General features: G+C 34.4%; 1 protein-coding gene across 9 annotated transcripts in view; it reads right to left on the minus strand.

Moving 5' to 3' along the window:
• The window catches only part of LRRC7 (leucine rich repeat containing 7), a 433,981-nt gene that overhangs the window by 13,368 nt on the left and 396,903 nt on the right, over window positions 1-23,710 (minus strand). For 8 of the 9 annotated variants that reach the window (XM_037499532.2, XM_037499531.2, XM_037499527.2 and 5 more), the window contains 2 exons: window positions 19,776-19,868; window positions 808-882 (listed from right to left, as the gene is read on the minus strand). In XM_037499532.2, coding sequence (XP_037355429.1) covers window positions 808-882; window positions 19,776-19,868 — 168 coding nt within the window. Of the gene's footprint in view, window positions 1-807; window positions 883-19,775; window positions 19,869-23,710 lie in introns of those variants that run through there. The other variant, XM_037499530.1, reaches the window with a different exon arrangement.

Below are 23,710 nucleotides of genomic sequence, written 5' to 3' on the forward strand. Positions count from 1 at the left end.
AAAAAAGATTAGAAAAAGAAAAGATTAGAAAAAAAATCTGGTTTGTTTGAATTATCATCTCCTTTGATTTTTTTTTTTATTTTGGAATCTCAGAGAAATAGAGACTAGGGATATATTTTAGATTACAAATTCCAAAATTCTTAAAATTCTGGTAAGGTAGAGAGATTATGAAATTATGTTTACTTTGGTACCATTTTTATATACCTTACATTAGAAAAATCTGTTTTGATAACTGGTAAAATGTTGATATTATTAGCTAATTCTCTATAAGTCATTTAATTTCTTCTGCCAAAATTAGGCTCTCATCTGGGGAGAGTGGGTGGGGTAAGTGGTTGACTACCATGATAAAACAGAATATGATTTACTCAAGTGAGCTTTAGGCTATAACCGTGAATCCTGTTCATTATCCAGAATAATAAATTCTCTTCTCCAGTATATTCATATTTTTAACAGAGTGACTATAGTTAGTAGATGTCTGTATTCAAATATATTTTGAACTGTAAAATGTATAATGAATTAGACAGATTTTTTTTTCACTGGAAAGAACATTGGAAAAAAGATACATTACCAAAATAATATCACTTAAAAATGTCAGGCCACTTACCATATGCCAACAACTGGGCACACAGGATTTTATGAGACTGAATTGGTTTCTGGCCTGCCTCTCAATCTCAGAACAATAACAGCAAATAGGAAAGGTAAGAAGGACTTATTTTCAATCATTTAATTCAAGTCATTCAACTTAATAATTTGACCACTTATTTGTTTGTGTTGACATTTGAATGCATTGTTTTGCATATGTCTTACCTGCAGGATCTTATCACCAGGCTGTAGCAGGTTGGATGCTGGTCCATCAGGCTGAACCCTAGTAACAAAGATACCCTATAAGTCAGAAGTAACAGAGGTTAGGATTCTATTTTCAACAACTAGATCTACTTAAAAGTTTTTATTCATATAGAAAACAGTAATAACAGATTAAAATCAGTTTGCACATGCAAGCATCAAAGCTTATTATGGTAGTTCATGCAAGCACCTCTTTTCAAGTCAAGTTTAAGTAAAGCAACATCTTTATTTGCACCAAAAACTTCTTATTTTTAAAGTGCACATATGATTTATAATCTCAAGACATTTTTTTTTTCTTAAATCATTTGAAATGTGGTCCTGAACTGCCTTTTGTACGACTTCTGAAATTGCCTTAAGATATTCTGCATTGAAAATGTCTCTCGTTTGATAGGTTGTAAATTCAACCTTAAAAACCTTACTAGAAAAAAAAAAAAAAAAAAAAAAACTTACTAGAATTACACATTCTAATATGTATGGTTTCTTTTAATGAGTATATGCTGTCGAGAATTTTAATATAAAATGTATATGAGCAAATTTTTTTTTTAAAGATTTATTTATTTTTATACCAGAGCTGGGTACAGGCTAGAGACACAGGAGGGTGAGAGGATTCACCAGAGACAGAGTGGGGAACAGAACAGGCAGACTGATGAAATTCACTACTGAGGGGAGCACTGGGCGTGACAGGAGAGGTCAGCCACACCATGTGGGATTCTTGCCAGCAGGCCGGGATCTAACCTGTGCTGCACAGGCTGTGGACAGCCTCACAGCATGGCGTTTAATCCGCTGCACCACTGGGGAGGCCCAAAATGTATATGAGCAAATTAAACATAAGACCATTCCAAAGCATTTAAAATATAAAGTTGATATCTACATAGTTACACAACCCCTACATTGATTAAATTACTGTAAAGAGTCAAATTAATTTTTTTGGTCATATGTACAAAGCAAGTACTTATTGACTGTCTACCACATGATAGGCCTTGATAGCTAGTGTTTTATAATGATATACAGAATACAGTTTCTGCCTTCAATGAGTTTATACTGTAATGGAGGAAAAGTTAAGAAAATCAACAATTATAAAATACAGTGACAGATGTTATGATAGAGATGTAATTGAATATGAAAGAAATTCAGCCTCACTTATCCTCAGTGTGCTGGGGTTTTTAAGAGGAGGAAATACCTGACAGCTGACTCAGAAAGAATACAAATAAGGGGAAGACATATATCCCATATAGAATGGGTGAAACAAACAAAAGTAAGAGTGTGTCTTAAAAGTACAAATAGTTCTGTAGGACTAGAGTGCTGGTGGGAGGGCTGGGGCCACGGGAGAAGATCAGGCCAAAAGGCAGTCTGGGACCGGATCAAGGTCAGCCTTTAGTGGACATGCTTATCAGCTGGGGAGCTACAAGATTTTAAGCATGATGGTGACAAGATTTTAATTAACACCCAAAGAATGAACTGATAAATGGATAAACAATACATTTTCAGTGGGATATTATCTGGCAATAGAAAGGATTAAAGTTCTGACAACATGAGTAAACCTTGAAAACACATTGCAAAAGGCCACATATTGTTCGATTGCATTTATATGCAGTGCCAAAGAATAGGCAAATGCATAGAAGTGCAAAGTAGATTAGTGGTTGCCAGGGGTTGAGGGAGGATAGTGGGTGGGGTTGGGGAGTGATTTTTAAAAAGTGTTCAGAGTTCCCTTTTGAGGTAATAAAATGTTGTGAAGGGAATAGTGGTGATGATTCTACAATTCTGTAAATACTCTAAAAACCACTTAATTTTATACTTTGAAGAGATGAATTATATGCTATGTGAATGGTAAACTATGATTATGTTTTTAATTTCAAAGAATTATTAATAGAATCAAATACAATATTTCAATGTCCTTGCCTGTTATTTAGAAAATTATCTTATTTGATCACTTGAATTAATGATTTTCTATAAACCCATAACTTTGTGCATGTGTGCATAAATAGTAGGACATACAGACCCTAATTGTCTTTTCCTTTCATATTTAAGATCTCTATGAAACTTAGTTGAAGACTTTGGAATATTTTTTTTCTTTCTGATTGTTATCTGCTTTCCTTTCATTTAAGTATGAAATTATAGAGTGCAAAATTCCTAGAAAACCACCTAGTTTTTAACTCAACTTCTTTCTAGAACTTATCTTTTTTTTATCATATATATTCTTATCTTCTTTTTTAAATTATTTTTTATTTTATATATATTTTATATCATTTTTCACTTTTGCACAATCTTAAGAAAATAACTGGACAAGTGTCATTGCTGCTAGTTATCCAAGAGGAATTGGTTGCAGGAATTTCTCTCTAAGCCCTGCATGTTCAAGCCCCTTATATAAAATGGTATAATATTTTATATAATTCCCACAACCCTTCATATACTTTAAATCATCTCTAGATCATTTATAATACCCAATCAATATAAATGTTATGTAGGTTATTGTTATGCTGTATTGTTTGGTGGAGTAATAACAAGAAAAATTCTGTACACGTCCAGTGCAGATGTACTGTTTGAGGTCCAACAGCACAGCACTTATTATTCATCAGTGGCAGCAGCTGATTGACTCCAAGGAGGAGGAAATGGAGAGCTGACTATATGCAACATACATTTACTAATATGTTTTTTATAGCATCATCTGCAATGATAAAAATTACAAATATATCTAAATGTCTAATAATAGGAGATTGATTAAAAAAATATAGTAAATTCATACAATAAGAATAGTATGTATTCCATTAAAAATGAAGTTCCAGATGGCATGTATAGAAGCACACCAATGCTCAGAGAAATAAGCAAATTATAAAGTATTATGTGTAGTATGATACTATTTTTGCTGGAATTAATATATATATGTGTCTATGTATGTACGTATGTAGATACACATACATATACATTATATATATTGAGGTGGAAAATATCTGGAAGGATATATTTGTAGTAGTTATACTAGCTAATGAGACATAAAATACATATTTTTCCTTTTTTGTTTTTCTAATTTTTCTATAATTATTATGTACTATATATTTATAGCATTATGAAAATTTATTTTTATTTTTCTTTTATTGGTGACTGTTAGGAGGAGTGTGTAGACAGCTAGTTACTTTGGTCAAGTGGTCAATACAAAAGGAAAAAGAAAACTGGTTGTTTGAAGAGAATATTTAAATATAAGACGCAATGATTTAACCCTTCAGACCAGTGAATGGCATTAGTTGTTAAAAGAAAATATAATCCTGACAGTTCTTTTCATATTGAGCACATAATTTATACTCCACCAATTCAGGAGACTGCATGTGTAATCGGTCCCCTTGGTAGCCCCCTCTTTGCTGGTGGGGTCTCTGTACAACAGGCAGAATGATATTACTTCCCAAAATAAGCTTCTGGGTGCAGGAGGTGAAGCTGTTTTGAGCATTATTTTATTTCAGCAACCAAAGTCTGTGCTACCTATTTAATTTTGATTGCCTTTCCTCAGCTCATTGTACAGGAACTGTTTTAATAATGTTTATATGATTCCAGACCATAGGAGCTGAATTATGGCCATCATCGGCAGTGCTGAGAGGAACTAGCAATACTCTATAACCTGACTCCTGAAAGAATATAAATGTAGTGTCTGAGGCAGGTTTAATTTCATCCATCACAGTGCTCTGCGGGATTCAACCACTGTTCTGAAGACCTGCTTTGAAGCTTACTCTTAATGTGGCCTGAGTCTTCTAAAGCATTTACTGTTGTTTTCTAAAGCTTTAATATTTCTTTTCAATCAATAAATGTCATTAACTAAGAAACAGCTACTGCCCATTGGTGTAGTTTCCATTTTTGTACATATATCAGATCGGCCAACAAACAATCACCTTGGCGACACAGATAGCAGTGAGTGGTATTTTTGATAATGGTCTGTGGCATTCATTATTTGAGGAAGTGGAACGCTTCACGAAAGAAAGCCTGAAAAGAGTACTACTTGATTTGTCACTGTATTTATGTATATAAACACTGCCAAATAACTCTGAACCCATTTTGTAGTCTATTATGATAGATATGTAGTCTATTATGATAGTGATGAGAATTATGAAAACTTTGATATTGCTTTGAAAAAGCTCATTGTAGTAATGTATGACGTTTCCAATAAAATCATTTTATTCTGAGACTTCAAAGAATATTTTGTCACCAATGACAGAATTGCATGAGGAATCATCAGATTATTTGTATTCTGAAAATTAGAACAATGTCTTTCTGTGTTTTGCTAATTTCCATCTCCTAATTTCCAAACAATAGTAAGCCATCTTCTATGTATCAAAGATTCAAATCAAGGCCTCTGATCAATTTTATAACTCTGTTGTAAGATCTAAAATATGTTCAGTTTTTATAATAAATGAGAGAATGCTACATGTGGAGAAAAACGATCATGTCATATATTCAAAAGTAGTTAAACAACCTATATATGAAGGGAGAAGTTAGGGGAAACCATTTTGCTCATGGAAGTTACCTAAGTAACTCTATGGTTCAATGAGGTAGTAGGTATTAGATTTTTTTTCTTGCTGTTGTTACAAGTGAGCACAAACTTTGTGGCTTAAGACATTGCAAATTCATGATCTTACAGTTCTGAAGGTTAGACATCTAGCACAGTTCTCACTGGGCTAAACGCAGTGTTGGCAAGTCTGCATTATTTTCTAGAATCTCTTGGGGAAGATCTGTTTTCTTGGCTTCTAGGAAATGTCCACATTCCTTGGCTCATATCCCCCTTTTTCATTTCCAAACTCAGCAATTGTATATTTATCTAACCATTCCTCTATAGTTGCATTGCTCTCTGACTACAGTCAAGGATACTGTTTTAAGATCCATGTGATTAGATTGGGTCCACCCCAGTAATCCAGGATACTTTAATCTTATCTACAAAGTCTTTTTTTGCCATGTAAAATAACATATGAACAGGTCCTAGGAATTAACTTTTCTTGGAGTACCATTTTTACCCCTGTCTACCACATTGTATAAGAACTGGTTAAGAACGTAGCTCTGGAGTTAGCTTTTCTCTGTTCACTATTTATAAATTGGTGACCTTGGACAAGTTAATTAAATTTTATGTATTTTCCTCACCAGTAAAATGAGTATAATAATGGTACAGACCTTATAGAATTAGAGCAAGTGAAAATACAACAAAGAATGGCACGCAGTATAGGGTCAATAAATGTCATTATAATTATTGAAAGTCTGAACACTAAGATATAATCCAAGGTCATTTATCAGGCAAAGTCCATAATGAGAGTTTCTGAATTTTACTGTCAAGAAATTTGTACTCTCTATTTGAAGTATTTTGAAAACCAACATTTGTTATCTATCCCTTGAATTCCCAAGAGATGAGAGGATTTGTATCTTTTATTTAGGGGAAGGTATGGCAAGGGGACTGCAAAGTTTCTTCTGTCTCATCCATGGTTTTCTAATGATGTTTTTTGGGATTAATGGCTCCAAATATTGTTCACTCTTGGAAGTGGGCATGGGTCCCAGCTGAAGGGCTTTGTGAATGTTAGTAAATTTCAGGGGCTACTTCATTTTTTTTGTAGCTCCATTTTGAACCCATTTTATAGTCTATTATGATAAACAGTGATGAGAATTATGAAAACTTATTATGAAATTATGAAAACAAGTCAGGAGCATCAATAATGAAATTATGAAAACAAGAATTATGAAAACAAGTCAGGAGCATCAACTTTTTATAATAATGGCTGTAGAATCTTGCTAGTGATTTGTGGCATCGCTAAACCCGTCTTTCTAATGTCTCTTACCTTATGAATAGCTCTCAGCTTTCTTACTGGCTTGAAAGCACTATGGCTTTTGGGCCTCCCTGGTGGCCTAAGGGTTAAGTCTTAGCATATCACCACTATGGCCTCAGTTCAATGCCCAGCCAGGGAGCTAACCCACATATGATGCAGCAAGCCTCTCCTGTCTCAACCGTTGTTTCCCTTAACAGTGTATTTCATTCAGTCTGCCTGTTCTCCCCACTCTGGTGAATCCTCTCAACCCCTGTACCTCTGGCCTATATCCAGTTCTTCTACATAAAAAAAAAGAAAGCACTATGGTTTTCCCTTGGCAACAACTTAGAGGGTATCTCACAGCAAGGCAGCTGCTACAGCCCTTTCCAAAGAATGTCGGTCTTGGCTTTTCTCAGATGCCAGCACTGAGTGTGCTTGAGATAGCACAGGCCCCACGGGGTCATGCATCACAGAAGAATCCTTATAAGTTTGAACCAAAGATAAGGGGTCTGTTGGATGCTACCAACAGGCACGACCTGTTGCCATTTTGTATTTCTTTCCCATCTGTTGAAACAGTTTTTTTTTTATTAGTCATAAATTGTATTCCAACAGTGCCCATAAGAAGTTTTTAAAAAGTTTTATTTTTGACAATTTTGAAAAAGTGTGAGTATGGGCAGTTTTTCACAGTGTTCATATCTGACCTTTCTTAAACAAGCCTATCATCTGCAGACATAAACCTTAAAAAATTCAGAAAGTTAGTATATAAGGCCAAGTTTTAAAATTTTAAATTTAGAGGAGAAAGAAATTTTATATGGCTTTTTAATGATGAAGGTGAATGACTGTGACAGTCTCAACTACTGAAAAAATGGATACCAAAATAGAGCTTGTCTTAAGGGAACTACAACTTCAATTTATGAAATGTTTTAAAAATTCTGAAAAACCCAACCTCTAGCTGATCCTAAGAAACTGGTTTCTAGGAAGACCAAATCTCAATTAAAAACTGTGTACTATTATAGTTACAATTATGAATACAATGGTCAGTTGTTATAAAGTAATTCATGCTTCTGCATGATTATGAAAGTTCACTGTATATCTGGAAAACTAACTCGTGAAAATAGCAAAACAATCATATATAGATTTTAAATGGGAAACATTCTTTTACCATTAAAAATGCAGCAATTTTTTTTTCATGAATTGGGCAAGGTTAGTGTGAAGCTATGTTGTGACTCTACAAACAGCATTACATTTACACAATGGACTGTATTTACTTAAGCACAATGATTATTACACAACTTGATAGGGCAAGGATAAAGGTATCATTAGTAGTTTTTCTCACTATGGATCAATAGTGTGATGACAAAATATTTTAAGGTTAATTGCTCAGTGTCAAATCTTAGACTTTGAACAACTTGCTACCCTAAAAACAGGAATTTATATGCAGCAAGAAAGAAATTTATACTCATGCCACTATATACTAAAGAGGAGACAGGAAAGATGGAGGAAGAAGAGAGAGAGAGAAATGAAAAGTGACATTGGCAGCTGAATATGATGCTTCAATGTATGATCAAACGTTAGCTGACAAAACAATGAAATGTAAAATCCATAAAAGATAAACAGAAAGAATTGCTTTGGAAACCTAGAAATTTTTAACCTCAAATGATAGATACAAATAGAAAAGACTAACTTCCTCTAAAAATATCACAGAAATTTTATGCACAGATGTTTAAAGGAATTCCAAACACTTTTTCATAAACTAAATATTAATATAGGGATCAGCTCTATTAGTGAAAAATTTATTAATAATGCATCAAAACAACAGAGACCAACTAAAGGTCTGATAAAGACAAGCTTAACAACTAATCCTTGAAAGCTGACTACTGAACTGAAGCATGGGGGGTGGGGTGCAGGAAAGGGATGAGAACAAGAGGGGAGGGATCATGATAGACTATGGTGGTGGGCTATAGGTGACTTGGTGGTGGGTACACTAAGGTGATAACTGATCGTATCCAAATATTACCTCAATTAAAAATAAATAAATGCATTGATCAAAAAATGATGATTATTCTAGTAGAAGAAACATACAGTGTTTGTTCTTGAAACTTGCATCATTTTCCTAGTTCATTATGAAGGTTTGTTTAATAGAATCCCCCAAATAGTGTTGTTTCTGAGATACTGTTCTTCTGATTTGTTAAAAGAATTCAGAAAGTAAGTAGTCTATTCCTTTCTATCTGATGTCTCTCTTGAAATAACAGATCAAGTACTACAATATTTTTTATAGTGTACAACTGATCATGATGGACTGTTGGGGAATTTAAATGTAAGAGTTAAAATTATGTTTTTGTTACTTTATAATTATACTTTCCCATGTATTAAGACTCCAGTATTCCAACTGTTATCTAACAATTTCCAACTGTTATCTAACAATTAACATCTCTGGGATGTCTGTCAATGGTAACTAAAAACACATTTGCATCCTGTTTATTTCCTGGTGAAATTATTGAGCTTAAAAAATAGTTTTCTTTCATTTCATCTTCATATTTTCTTTTAAAAGTACTTAATCACACTCCTCTACATTCTGTGTTTCCAAATTTCTGGCCTCTTTGGGAAAAATAAAGGAAACGTTTTTCAGTTCTTTTACTTATGAATTCTTTAAGCCTGTATTTCATGTAAGAACTCAATATTGGTGTATATTTGGATTGCTGGACTCCAAACCATTTACTGGTTCTCTGTCAGAGCCCCTAATGGCTTTTATTCTCAACTTCATCCATAGCATGAAATAGGAGAAACTATTAAAAGCAGGAGTGGGTAACTGTAGGTGGCTGTGGATTCTCCTACCTAGCTTTTCCTAAAATATTGTCGGTAATCAGCTTTCTGATTATCATCCCTACAGGCTACCTCAAAGTCCTTCCAACTGTATATATATTTTTGGCACTATCTGTACCATTTCAAAATAATGAATTGAAAAGAAAATAATTTTTTTTGCCACTTTTTTTGCCACTTATGCTAAATAAAGTGTTTGAAGTGAAAATTGCTTTGTTTTAAGTTATATTCAACCAAACTGTGATTCTTTAAATTTAAGAGGGCTAATGCATCACTGTATGGCCAGACTATGGAAGATTATTTCCTTGAGGTGGCAGAGAAGCCAGGAGATCAAAGAGGCCAGGGGCAAATGCTCAGAAGACATTATAGTTGTGATGACTAATGACTAATAAGGTGGCTAATGACTAATGACTAATGACTAATAAGGTGGCTCTTAAGTCAAGGCTGTGCACTGGTGATATGGGGTGGAGGGAAAAAGAGGATTTGTCACTTTTTTAGCCTCTGCATTTCTGTTATATGAACTTACATAGTGACAATGTTTTCACTTATTATCTGTGTAATGTTTTACAAGATACAGGTTAGAGAAAAAGAACTTTGCAATTGTACACATCTGAGACTAAGAATGTATTATGGATTTAAAGGATGATAATTTTGTCACCCAGTGTAAAAGCTATGAGCAGCATGTGGCTGATGGACGAAAGGGAAGCAGTTCACACTCAGAAAAGGTAACTAAGTAAAAATGACTCCATATTTTCTGTATCTTCTACCACTCTTACTTTATGGCTCACAGATGGACACCTTCAGAGAACTAAAGCCATTCCAACTGGTGTGTGCAAGTCAAATAAAACTGGACACATTATAAGTTCTTTCTTGTGGTATAAGAATGAGCAAATCTCCCTAAGTCCAGGTTTTCCACCAAACTGAACATTCAGAAACATTATTCTCAAAGTAGGGAAGGAACTATGATTCTTCTCTCTAAATAAACAAAAAGACACCAGGGTACCTCAATGAACAAAAAGACAAACAACAATTTAAGATATTACTCTAATCATTTTAATGTTTAGTCCAGTATTTAAAGAGTTTCTTCCTATTTCCTATTAATAAATATTCTTGGGGGTTAAATGATAGTGGCTAGTTATGGGACTGTGCTTTGTGTATGATAATGAAGTTTGATCAACCAGATTTTAAATGTTGAAAGCAGTTCTCTACTCTGTTATACTTAAGAAAATACAATTTAGGGCCTCCCTGGTGTTGCAAGGGGTTGGTTAAGCACGGCACTATGAAGCTATCCACAGCCTCTGCAGCAAGAGATAGATCCCCAGCCGGCCAGGGAGCTACCCACATGGCGCAGCAGACCTCTTCTGTCTCGCCCGCTGCTCCCCACAGCAGTGTATTTCAGTCATTCTGCCTGTTCTATTCCCCACTTTGTCTCTGGTGAATCCTCTCACCCCTGCCCCCGCACCTCTGGCCTATACCCCAGCTATGTATACATAAAAATAAAGAAATCTTAAAAAAAAAAAAAAGAAAATACAATTTAGTTACTAAGACTTGCATAACTATATCAATTATATTGTAAAAATGATAGCTAATTAAACAAGTGCATATTTGTAAGTTATCACTTTATACGGTATCCTAAACTGATATTACTTACTGCTTAATCTAATTCTGGATTTATTTTTAATCACTCTTAATTCTGATATGCTAGTATAACCTTTCTGCAAGCTCTAGAACCTTCAGTTTAATTTGGTATTTAAGTCTTTTCTGAGAATCTATTTTTAAAAAATTTTTAAATTTTTTATTTTTTTAAAGGATTTATTTTATTTATACATTAGCTGGGGTACAGGCCAAAGGCACGGGAGGGCGAGAGGATTCACCAGGGACAAAGTGGGGAGCAGAACAGGCAGACTGACCAAAATACACTGTGGAGGGGAGCAGTGAGCAAGACAGGAGAGGTCTGCCATGCCATTTGGGTTTCTCCCTGGCTGGCTGGAAATTGAACTGGCGCTGCAGAGGCTGCGGACAGATTTACAGAGCTGCGCTCAACCGGCTGCACCACTGGGGAGGCCCTGAGAATCTATTTTCACCGGCTTGTGGCTTTCGCTTAAGACATTCAAAGGATCTTAGGGAGGATTTAAGTTTAAGTTTACAGAATTTATGAATCAACTCTTTGAGTTCTCATGATTTTTTTTTTTACATACCCCAAAGTGAAAAAATGACACAAAAAATTGTATTCCAGTTACTTTGGGTTTCTTTTTGTGCTAGTCTCAGAGTCTTCTAATTTATTGTTACCTGACTTCCTTTCTGCTCCCACCTAAGGGTGTTTACTTCAAACATCCCTGCTCCTTCTGATGAATATTTAGTTTGCAAGCTACTTTCTTTAGCTACCAAAGAACACAGATTTGGTTCAATTAGTGATTACTTTCTCAAGGACTCGGTAGACTACATAGCAGTGTCTTTTAAAAAATCCACTTAAGGGCCTCCCCAGTGGCGCAGCGGTTGAGCGCTGGGTTGCGAAGCTGCCCACAGCCTCTGCGGCGCCGGTTCGATCCCTGGCTGCTCCCCGGCCACCGGAGGAGGGTCCCACATGGCGAGCAGACCTCTCCTGCCGCCCGCTGCTCCCCTCAGCAGTGTGCTTCGGTCCTTCTGCCTGCTCTGCTCTCCGCTCTGGCTCTGGTGAATTCTCTCACCCTCCCGCGCTTCTGACTGTACCCAGTGCATGTATAAACAAAAAAACAAAAGAAAAGAAAGAAAGAAAGAAAGAAAAACATGCCTCTATATAAAAAAAAAAAAATAAAAAAAAAATAAAAAATCCACTTAATCAGAAAAATGACAAGGATTTAAAAGGATCTCGCTGCAAAAAATTCTGGCAAGTCAGTTTTAGAGTGCACACAGAAGTGTCAGTTGCTTTGACAATGTCTCTCAGAGTCATGGCTGAAAGCACTTAGACTGTCAAGCAGTATTCAGCATATCAGAGTCTCTGATACTCAAGAACTTTTAGCTTGAAAGAGGCAAAAATGACTGTTTCCATAAGTCTGTAATGGACACTTTTGGGGACCTGCCCAGATTTCCTTTATCAGATTGGTGTTCTGATCCCGCAGAGGCTGTCACGGCTCACATCTGACACTCCTCCTGGGAAATGCTTGGAAGAGTACAGCCTCTCCCTTGGGGTGATTGCCGAATGTTATCAGATACAAAAGACCATTTCCCTCCTCTACGTGAGACAATTCTGTTACCTCTGATGCCCCGGAACACCCTGGGAGAGCAAGCTTCCACCAAACCCATATTTTTTGCTCATGTTCTTCCCCTGCCCTATCCTGCTTCCCTCATTCCCTTACGGATATCACATGGGAATAATCCTTTAACCACTTGCACAAAAATCCCACCTTTGGTTTATATAAAGGAAACTTGACTTGGACAAATAAACTACAAAAAGTAAATATCTGCAGTATTTTCTTGCCTGGAGGGATATGTGGATTCTGTATTTTGCTGACAAGTGATTCTTGGGAAGCCAGAGTCAGGACATAAAACATCACCTTACTTGCCCAGCATAGAACGACTTTGAGGGTTGGAATGGGTAAAGGTGGCTGATACTGCTATTAAATATAAATCATTGAGCCATGCCTCAAATATAATATGGGTAAATAATAAAAATGTTAAACAATATTGCTCTAGGTAGAGACCTGCTTGCTATTCCATTTTATTTATTTTTGGTTTTGTTTTAGTTATATTAATGTGGCTTCATAATATTTTCAAGACTTCTAGTTGGTTATAATCTATTCAAGCAGGAGACTATCAAATAAAACCATGAGGTTCCAGGAATACCACCTAAAATATGAAATAGTACCTTTATAAATGAATTGTGAAAGATTTCACATACTTCCCAAAGATCTGTTTAACTCAGTTTTTAACTTTCTCTTGTTGATGGAGCTGCATATTATTTGTGAACCAATTTAAGTACTTTCAGTTGTTGATAGAGAAATGTCTGACATTTCGCCAATGCTTAGCAACAAACTGAAAAGAAAGTCTCTTACTCCTTTCCCACACCATTTTCAGTCTATTTTGCTAATGTTTCACACAAATGACTAAAATGATGCAACAGACAGAACATAAGTAAATGTAACTAAGACATAACAGGATGTGAACACCAGCAACTAACATAGCTGGCTATGTACTTGGGATTTAATTTTATTGAAAAATACTTTACAATGTAGCACAAAATGATAACAATCTCACTTCAGTGATTTTCTAAATTATAATTAAAATGTTCCAATCAATATTCTTATTTAAAGTGGTACCTTGTAAAATATGCATGTATATTTTTGGGATATTTTTCTGAAGAATGAAGCCTGTGTTGTGGTATATTCACTAGAGTCTTTCGTAAGCTGATTTCCATGTCTTCTTTACATTATAATCCCTAGACACTGACATTATCCAATTGGCTAAAATACACTGCCCTGCTTTTTATAAAAAGCTTTGCCTAAGTGGTTATACCTGCAAGAATTCTAGTAGGAGATTGTAAAGACTATAAGTCTATCAATGTTTCTGAATAAATTTGGGATTCTTTTCTCAACATATAAGCAAAGAAGAGAGTGGGAAAAACATAATTTTTTTGTTAAAAAACTCTTTAGTGTTTTCAAGCCACAATGTGGCAATTTGAACCTCCAACTTCCATGTGACTGAATGCATCTGAAGTAAGAGTGTAAAATAATTTATGCCTGGTATTGGAAAAATTTAGTTTAATGTATAGGTATAGATAGAAATACATTTATGTAAAATCTGCATACATATAGTCCAAAGTTTAGTCCTACATTTAGTCCAAAGTTGAGTCTATAAATAATATTATTTCTCTTGTTTGCTCCTGAATTTTCTTTCACATAATTCACAGGTTCTTCAAATTACTTTGTATTACACTATCACTTGAAGTAAAATTAGAGATAGGACAGATACATAAATTCTATTATAAAATGAACTTAGAAATATGTAAGATAAGTAATATTTGTCTAATAGTTGTACAAAATGAAGGAAATGTGTTAAATGCAGCTTATTACTTAGTAAATAATAAGTGTGGTCTCCTAGACAAATATGTTTGCTATTCTTGATTTTTGTATCCATGGAAAACACATGGCAAGAAATAAACAGAGTATGCACCTTTTTAATAAGCCAAGAGCATAGCTTTTGCAACCTTTGGTTTATGAATCCCCCAATGTCAAGAGGCTGAGTAAACCTAGAAAATTATTCTTGTGCATTTTTGAATTTGCCATTGACAAGCATGCCTGTGGGTATTGTCATCCCCAGGTAAAGATATCAAATAAATGCTTTGAATGTGCACATCAAACACTTGAATAAGAGCCTAAGTTCTTGAAAATGCAGAGCATTTTCATATTGGGAGTCAACAATTTATAAGTTATAGACAAAGATATAGTTATTTATTCTGAAATTCCAGAACAACTATTTAGAGTTTATTGGGAATTAAATTTTACATTTGCCATGCTTCAATATTTTTTCATTGGCTTGGGATTTTGCCTTTACTATAAGCAAATGAAGGCATTTGAAAAAGAACATGGATTTGTTTCTAATATCATTTCTGTATCTACATGCAGGTAGCAGTTGCCCAAGTCTATGAAAATATGGTTGGACTCTCTGACATCTTCTGAGCAATGCAGTTTATGAAAAAAAAATGTAGAGAGTAAGTGAATCTTTGGAACATATGCCTCAGAATGTTTATTTTCTGTTGTCAAGAGTTTTGAGAATAGGTTGGATCCATTATATAGCTTTTATTTAGTCCTATAGTTGGATAATTGTACATGGATCTGTTCAGGAAATAGAGAAAAGGGCTGAATTTCCTTTAATATCTTTAAACTATGGGAAATTAATCCTTCTTTAAATGGGGCAAGGAGGGATATCAGTGCCTGAATGATGAACTATATGAATTTGTCATTAAAAATTCATTCATTTTCAGAGTTATAGGCTGCTGTTTAAAGATACTAGAGCAAGAAGGTATTAATCACCCATTACTCTAGTCTCTTTTTTCTCACAACATTTTCTGGTAATTGCATTGGTAAATTAGTTGAATTTCGCAATCATGAATAGCTATTCTATGAACATTTGAATATAGCAAAGATTATCATGGCTTGTTCCACTGACAGAATCACCACTGTAATACCTTTGTTCAAAAGTTATGCTACTGCTTAGCAATCTACTGTGTACAGGGTGCTTCTAATTATCTAGATTCCATGGAGAACACACGCTGACTTCCAAGGACTTGTTGAAGCAAATATCTAGACTATGACTAATTAGAGGGCTCTATTATACAATACGTTCAATATTAGAATATCAGATTAGTCTCAACTCTACAGGGTATAAATTTTCTGCAAAGTGACATTTTCAGACAGATGCATGCATTTTAGTGCTTATTAAGAGAAAAGGACTTGGAGTCAGATCAATTTGGGTTCAACCAGATCAGTTAAATGACCTTGGGCAAGTTAATTAACCTCATGGGGCCAATGTAAAGTGGGAAATAATAACACTCAACTAACATGAATTGTTTTGAAGATAAGTTCATGTATAGAAAGAACCTAGCTCAGTGACATTGTAGATACTCAATAAAAAAAAATTTAAAAAATAACTCAAAATTTTTTTTATCATTATCATATTTGTTAGATCAAAATCATTCTTGTCCTCATAGCATCTTTCCATCTCGACAGAAACTATATTGTAATAAACCATATCATGACTTCCATCCATTTCAGTGGGAGGGCAGAGGAAAGCGTTACAGTGTCATTTTCATACAATGTTCTGCAGCTTTCTGTTTACAAATATGTTAAAACAATTTTACCTGGTAATGAAGCCAAAATAATAAAATTGACAATGAGTGAACTGTTTGTTCAACTATTAAACATTGTTCTAAAAATAATATCAACTGCAGGACTAGTTGTGCTCCATCTATTTAAAAAGAGGAGATCATATTTGATTAGAACATCCTTGGGGTCTTTGAGAGGAGTTAAGTTTGCAAAACCAGATGCTCTTCTAAGCTGTCATGGTCTTGTACAAAATAGTACCATGTATCTGACTTAATCCTGAATCCTTTCTAAAGCCACGGTTAACTTTTGGGCAGCTCCAAGTGTTTTCAGCAATAATTTCATACTACTCCAAAATTTAAAGTAGAAATTCTGCCAGAATGAATAACAGCTCACTTTTGCCATAATCCTATGGTCCCAGTCTTTTGGGATGCCTACCTCTTGCTCTCTTTAATTGAATGAACTGGATAATTAGTTTATATGCTGTCTCACCACTGGTCTGTTGCATTTGACTGCAACAGAGGGTCCTATCATCAATAATGCAGAGAACAGAACAAATCTACTAGCTAACTTGGTACAGAAAGTTTTCAATGATTCTGAAACAATCAGATGTTCTTGTATACTTAGAATTCAAAATGGTATTACAAAACATTCAAACATTCATAAATAGTAAGTAAAACAGTGTGCTCCTGAGACAACTTCTGGAAGGTCCACAATTTGTTTATTGAGAGTATGTATCATATCAAAATTTAAGCTTTTGCATGGCTGGGACTCCTTATGAAACTTCCATCTCAGATATAGGTAGTATCTGTTCAATTTAAGCATTTGTTTCATTCAGTTTGCCTAGTCTTCAGCTTTAAAATTACCCAACTCATTAAAAAAAAAAATCTCTTTTTTACAATGGAGAAAGGAGTATATTTTTAACTCACTTTTGTGCTCTTACTATTTGGTATTCTGGGCTTGGTACAGGCACTGGGTTCTACTATAAATTTTATGCTATCACTATTAGAATAGGGCATTAAAGAATACAATTATATTCCCAAGAGATGGTATTACTGCCTTAGTAATATCCTTACACTTTTCTTGTCAGTGACTACAGTTTTGTATTAATTGTCAGAGCCAATGTCTTTAGATCTTTTGAACACTTTTAACTAAGTACCCACCATATGTTTGGAATGACACCTAAAGTGGTCAATAAATTAAGAGCAGTATTGAAAGTCTTCTGTAGATTTGAAATTTTTAATTACTCCCATCAATTTTGCAGTAATGGAAATACATTTTTCAGATTGTTAAGTGTTTTAGAGAGTAATCAGGCAAGAAAAGTGCTTTTGAGAGGAAATTTTTCAATGATCACATTACATAATTCAAAATTCAGTACTTGTTGCATTTAACCAAAAGAGCAAATGATCACAGAAATGTCTCACTAGAGTTATCAAAATGTTACAAATGAGAAATTAATCGTTACAAAGTGTTTATATTCATTATTGTGGAAAAATAACAGGCAATGATTGGAAAGCCTCACATCTACTAACCCTGCAGGAGAAAATAACAGCAGAAAAGCGACAACATTTAAGCTTCTTGACTGCTTAGCAGTTGTTCATCCTTAATATAAAATATTTATTGCAGGCCTCCATGGTGGCCTAGGGCAAGTCTCAGGGTTATCATTGTGACAGCCTGAGTTCTATCCTTGCCCAGGGAGCCAACACACATATGGTACAGCAGACCTCTCCTGTCTGGCCTGCTGCTCCCCTTAGCACCCTTAACAGCGTATTTCAGTAAATCCACCTGCTCCGCTCCCTACTCTGTTTTTGGTGAATCTTCTCATCTCCTGTACCTCTGGCCTATATCCCAGTTCTACGCAAAAATAAATAAATCATTAAAAATAATAAAATATTTATTGTTCTGTGCCTTCCAAAAATATATGAATTGTATATATACTGGTGAAAAAGGAGAAGAAAAAACACGTCTTTTGAATTTCAACTATCTTTGTCCTTTTATGGAGAAAGTATAAAACCAGAGACAAAAATAGGGGTTAAAATGAGTAAGAGATAATGATTTGAAAATTTAATGATACTATCATGTTTCTGATATTTTGACTATTCACATTTTTTGTCTTGAGATAAATTAATAATTTATTAAAATTCAGTAAATATTGATTTTGCTAAGCTAGTAATATTTTAATCTCTAAATCAGATTAAAATGTCCATTTCAAAATGGAAATAAGTCAATGTTCATTTCAAAATGGAAATAAGGTACTTATGTATGCACAGATGTTTCTAATCAGCATTCCCCTAATTACAAAGGACTGCCTCTTATACATTCCTCCTATACACATTGCTGCTCTACCCAGCTGATCAAAGGAGCTCTCATCTATTGCCACCAGGGATTTCCCTTTTTAGTCCCTTCCTTCCTAATGTGTGGGGTAAATAATTATTACTCTTGGCCCAAACTTTTCCTCTGTCTTTAAAGAAAGGAATGAGGAAGAACATAAAGAATGCAAGTAGACTGGGAAGAAGTAAAGGAAAACAAAGGAGTGAAGAATTTATTTCAGGCTATAGAACTCTTCAGAGTAACAACATCCAAGTTTATTCAGAAGCAGGACTTATGATCATAAATTGATGTGTGGTTCACTTGTATAATAGCAGTGCGTTGAAAGGATCTGTACCAGGTTGTGACCCAAATGTAAGTCAAGAGATGTTGGAGCTTTTATTCATTTGTAATTTCTGTCATCTCTTCATCAACCCCAAGTTTTATGATGTCAGTTAATGCAATTAAATTTGATGAGGTCAAAAACGTATAGTTTCAATTACTATCAAATTATATTTTCTAATTGATTCAAAGTTGAGAGTATTAAGCACTGATCAGGGCAGTTTATGTAGATCTGCATAAATTTTTAAAATAAAACCAGTATGGTGATTCACAATGGGATTAGACTGGCCCTCTGTGAGCATGGGCAGCATGTTAGCTGTCCAGACAATGGCTGAGGTTAGAGTAGGGAGCTGTGGTGAAGTTTTACCTATAGTTTGACAAGCAGAAGTAAGTGTGAGGGTTATTTTCCTGTCATGCTTAGCTCTGATTTTATGATAGAGTATTTGCTTTCTGTGGTTTTTAGTTCTACAATATTATTTATAAAATAATTTATAAACATGATGAGATAAAGCAATTATCCATCATTTGGCCCTGCATGGACTCATTTAATCATTCTGTTATAATGAAACCCTTATACAAATAAGTGATCAATAAGTAAATTTGTAGAAATAACTTGTTGGAAATTGCCGATTTTTTTAAAAATAAATGTACACAAGAAGCAAGAAAGATCTTATCTTTCAAAAAACGTATGCTTAAATTTATTTTTTCTTTCTTTAAGGATTTGTCAAACACTGCAGTGAGTTCTTTATTCCCTATGTGGAAAAAGTTTCTAATTGGCTTTATAGTTAGATAGCTTATTAAAGCAAAGCAAAAACATGTAAGTATTTTCTAACTTTCATTGCTGAAGTTGAACACAATATTTTTTTAATGAAATCTGTCAAAAAAATTCACTTCTTACCTTGTCAGAAGGTTTAAATGGATTTCCTTGTCCACTAATTCCACCACTGATACTGAATCCAAGGCCAGGATTCTTTTCTATTCTTACACAAAACTATGTAAAAAGGATAAAAAAAGGTAATAAAATATATATCAAAGCTAAATATGCTCAAATAACAGCATTTCAGTAGAAAATATTCACATTTCACTAAGTTCTCAAGGTCAGCCAATATTGATTTGGTTCATAAAAGACTATATAAACTGACATAATACTTAGTGTTTCAGACATCAGATGTAGTTGAAAATAACATGAATTATCTAGGTAAGTAGAAATCAGTACTTATTCATTAATGTGCAGAACTAAATTATGTAGTTTTTAAAAATCAAAATAATGAAAAACTGCATTAATTTTCTATTTTTTAAATAACTTTATTTTTATATTCCTCATACAATTGCAACCCCCTTATTTTGACCCCAATCCCACCTTCCCCCCTCTCTCCCCCCATAGTGTGTCTCTGGTTCATAGTTGTTTGTTGATTTTGATATTTTCTTTCTTATAGTTATTCTTTTTCCTGGTCCCTTATATAGGTTTTCTAGATTCCTGCTATGAGTGAGACCATCCAGTATTTTTCTTTTTCTTTCTGGCTTATTTTGCTGAGCATGATCCCTTCCAGCTCCATCCATGTTGCTGCAAATTACATGTGTTTATCTTTTTTGATTGCTGAGTAATATTCATTGTGTATATGTACCACATCTTCTTGATCCAATCACCTATTTTTGGGCATTTGGGTTGTTGCCAAAGCTTAGCTATTGTAAATAGTGCTGCTATAAACATAGGGGTGCAGGTGCCCTTTGGAATTAATGTTTCTGTGTCCAATGCAAATCAAAACTACAATGAGATGCCATCTCACACCAGTGAGAATGGCACATATTAAAAAAACTAGCAACAACAAATGTTGGCGAGGATGTGGAGAAAAAGGAACTCTCCTGCACTGCTGGTGGCAGTGCAAACTGGTCCAACCACCATGGAAAGCTGTGTGGAGATTCCTCAACCTACTCAAGATAGAGCTTCCATATGATCCAGCAATTCCACTCCTAGGTATTAATTCTCTATTTTGAATGCATGTGTATTTTGACATTAGAAAGAATAAGTGAAAGAAAATTTGCAAATGTAGAGTGAGGGCAAATATGGAAATTTCAATTAGTTGCTACTGAGTGTGAAGGGAGCCAAATGGACCATGGGAGAGGACTATGGGTGCCTTGGTAGTAGTGTGGTGTGATAACATACATCTGAAGAAGTGTGAGCCTATACTTATGGATCATATACAGTATTGTATATCAACATGACCTCAACAAAAAAAACCACAATTTAAAAAGTATTAAGTTGCTACTGCTTCCTAGTACAGTAATACTATTCACCTCCTTGTTAGATAATTTTATTGTCTACAAATAACAGGGCTTTTAGTTTGAGAAGTGGTAGGGGAAGGGGGAGGGATCTTCTGACCATGGCTTGAGAGAAGACGAAACAAAGAAAGAAAGAATGTTTAGTAAAAGAGTTTTGGGTTTGGCAACAACTCCTGGAGAGGCAGTTAGGAATCTTAGAAGAAACAGGAGAACACTGTGAAAAAGAGAGACAAAGATGTCAAGAATATGCAGAGATATTTTTTTGTGACAGGGATTGATCAATAAATATTTAGGACCATGAGGGTTAATAGTCTAGATTTTGTGTGATATTATCACCCTGAAATTGAAATCATCAATGAAAGCTTGTTAAACTCAAGAGCCTTATGTTCTGTAGCACAAAAGGGAAATGAGGGAACTGAGATTGGGTTCACTTTGGGATAAGGCCAGAATGAAGATGGCCTTACCATATATATCATATATATAGCTAGCATAAGAGCTAATACAAAAGTGTAGGTCAAGAATCTAGTAGGCAAATCAGTGTCAAGAATGATCTGGAGAGACAATAACAAACCTGAGCTGGGATGTTTGTGTGGGTTATGGTAAAAACACTTTATTTATGTAAATAGGACAGGGTGACCCCAGATGACTGAAAGACACAGGAAGCATACACTTTGATCATATATAGGAAAAAAAATACTTTTATAACTTTTAAATACAGAATGAACACTATAACTAAGGGTACAACTGTAGTTAGAAATTAGCAGGCAGAAAATTAATAGTTAAGAGAAAAATCTAAAGAGATACATTAGCATATGTTTTGTATTTATAGAAATACATGCTGGAAATGGTCTTCAAGATGACTGGAAAAGTTTGGTTTCTCAAGCAGCTTAATGTTTTCCCTAGCAATCTTGCTAATTCTATTTATGGGCAAATGTAAATGCTCAATATGGTTTCTATTTTATTTATTTATTTATTTATTTTTTGTGGGACCCTCGCAGGCGGCCAGGGAACGAACCGGCGCTGCAGAGGTTGCGGGCAGCCTTACAGCCCAGCGCTCAACCGCTGCACCACCAGGGGAGGCCCTATGGTTTCTATTTTTTATTTTGAGGGTACCTTTAAATCCTATATCAAGGCAAATTTGAGTCCTGTTTATTGCTTAATTAGTAAATATTGTGAGTCCTGGGAAACTGGATCAATTAGATTTGGTTGGGTAATGGGACTATCCTTAATTTATTGTTATATTTCATAACAGTAAGTATATTTATTACATAGTTCACTTATAACACAAATCCGCTATCTGCTAATGTGATTTTTATGGTAGAGTTATTTATGAATAATTTCTAAATTATGAATTACTGCAATTAGCATAAGTATTCACCCATATTTTTATTTTAAAGATTTGTGTAATTACATCATGTCCTTTAGTTGAGCTATATTTCTTAAAACATTATTAGAGAGTAGAGAAACTAATTTATAATTGTCTTACTTACTTATTTACTTACTTACATGGCTTAGTTTGTGAATATGAGCATATAATAGTTTGATGCAGTTTGAAGAAATATTTTAGCTTTAGTCGATGTACCAACTTACCCTGTAGTCCTTTGAAGACATTAGTGGTTACACAGAAAATGGAAAGAATGGAATTAATATGATTTATGCATTTTATTTTTGTTTCCCCCTACATATATGGGCATTTCCAATTAAATTATTTTAAATTTAGGTTCTAGCTTTCTGATATGAAGATTTTTATATCGTACTATGTCATATGTGGAAGGTATATATGCTCTGGCTTCCCCCAGGTCACCATAAAGCCTGAAAGGGAACATATACAACTGATTTTATTTACATTGGAAATTGCTGAAAGTAGTTCCCAGTCATTCTCTTTCAAGGTAGCAACTATATCTATTTTATATTATTGTCAATCTGGAAAGCACTAAAATTGTAAGGGAAACAAATTTCATATGTGCCAAGTATATGAAGAACTGCCTCAATATATTTTAAATAATAGAAATAATAAAGATGACACTATAGTTTTACAAATGTGACAAAAAAACCATAAATTCTGATCTGTAGTTAGACTACAGATCATGCAATGGTATGGTTAATAGGTTGTGTTGTAACTGTTGTGTCCCATTAAGCATGTCAGAGAAAGTATTCACCTCACATATAAGGAATTCCACCTGCCTACAAAGGCCCAAAGGGGTCATAAAGTTAAAGAGGAGAGAATTCTTCACAGCCAAGAAGCAGACTGAAGCTAAAGAGGATGAATAAAAGAAATGCAGTGTTCTAGCAAAAGATCAGATCAAGGAGGCTAATACATAGTTTATTTAATGAGAATCAGCATTTCAATTTTCTTTTAAGAGATTGATATCAATGAATGAAATTTCTGGCTTCAAATATAAGCAAAGAAGCATTTGCTTCTTTCAGAGACAGTTTCTATCATTTGACTATACTTGATACTTTCGGTCTTTGTTAATTTTGTGCTAATTAAAATACTGGGTCTTATCTCAAAGAGGTCTCCAAGACAAAATGGACTGTTAATGTAGCAGTGAG

The sequence above is a fragment of the Talpa occidentalis genome, unplaced genomic scaffold (assembly GCF_014898055.3).
Source record: "Talpa occidentalis isolate TD23 unplaced genomic scaffold, MPIMG_talOcc4v2.1 talOcc4.9, whole genome shotgun sequence".
NCBI classification, from domain to species: domain Eukaryota; kingdom Metazoa; phylum Chordata; class Mammalia; order Eulipotyphla; family Talpidae; genus Talpa; species Talpa occidentalis.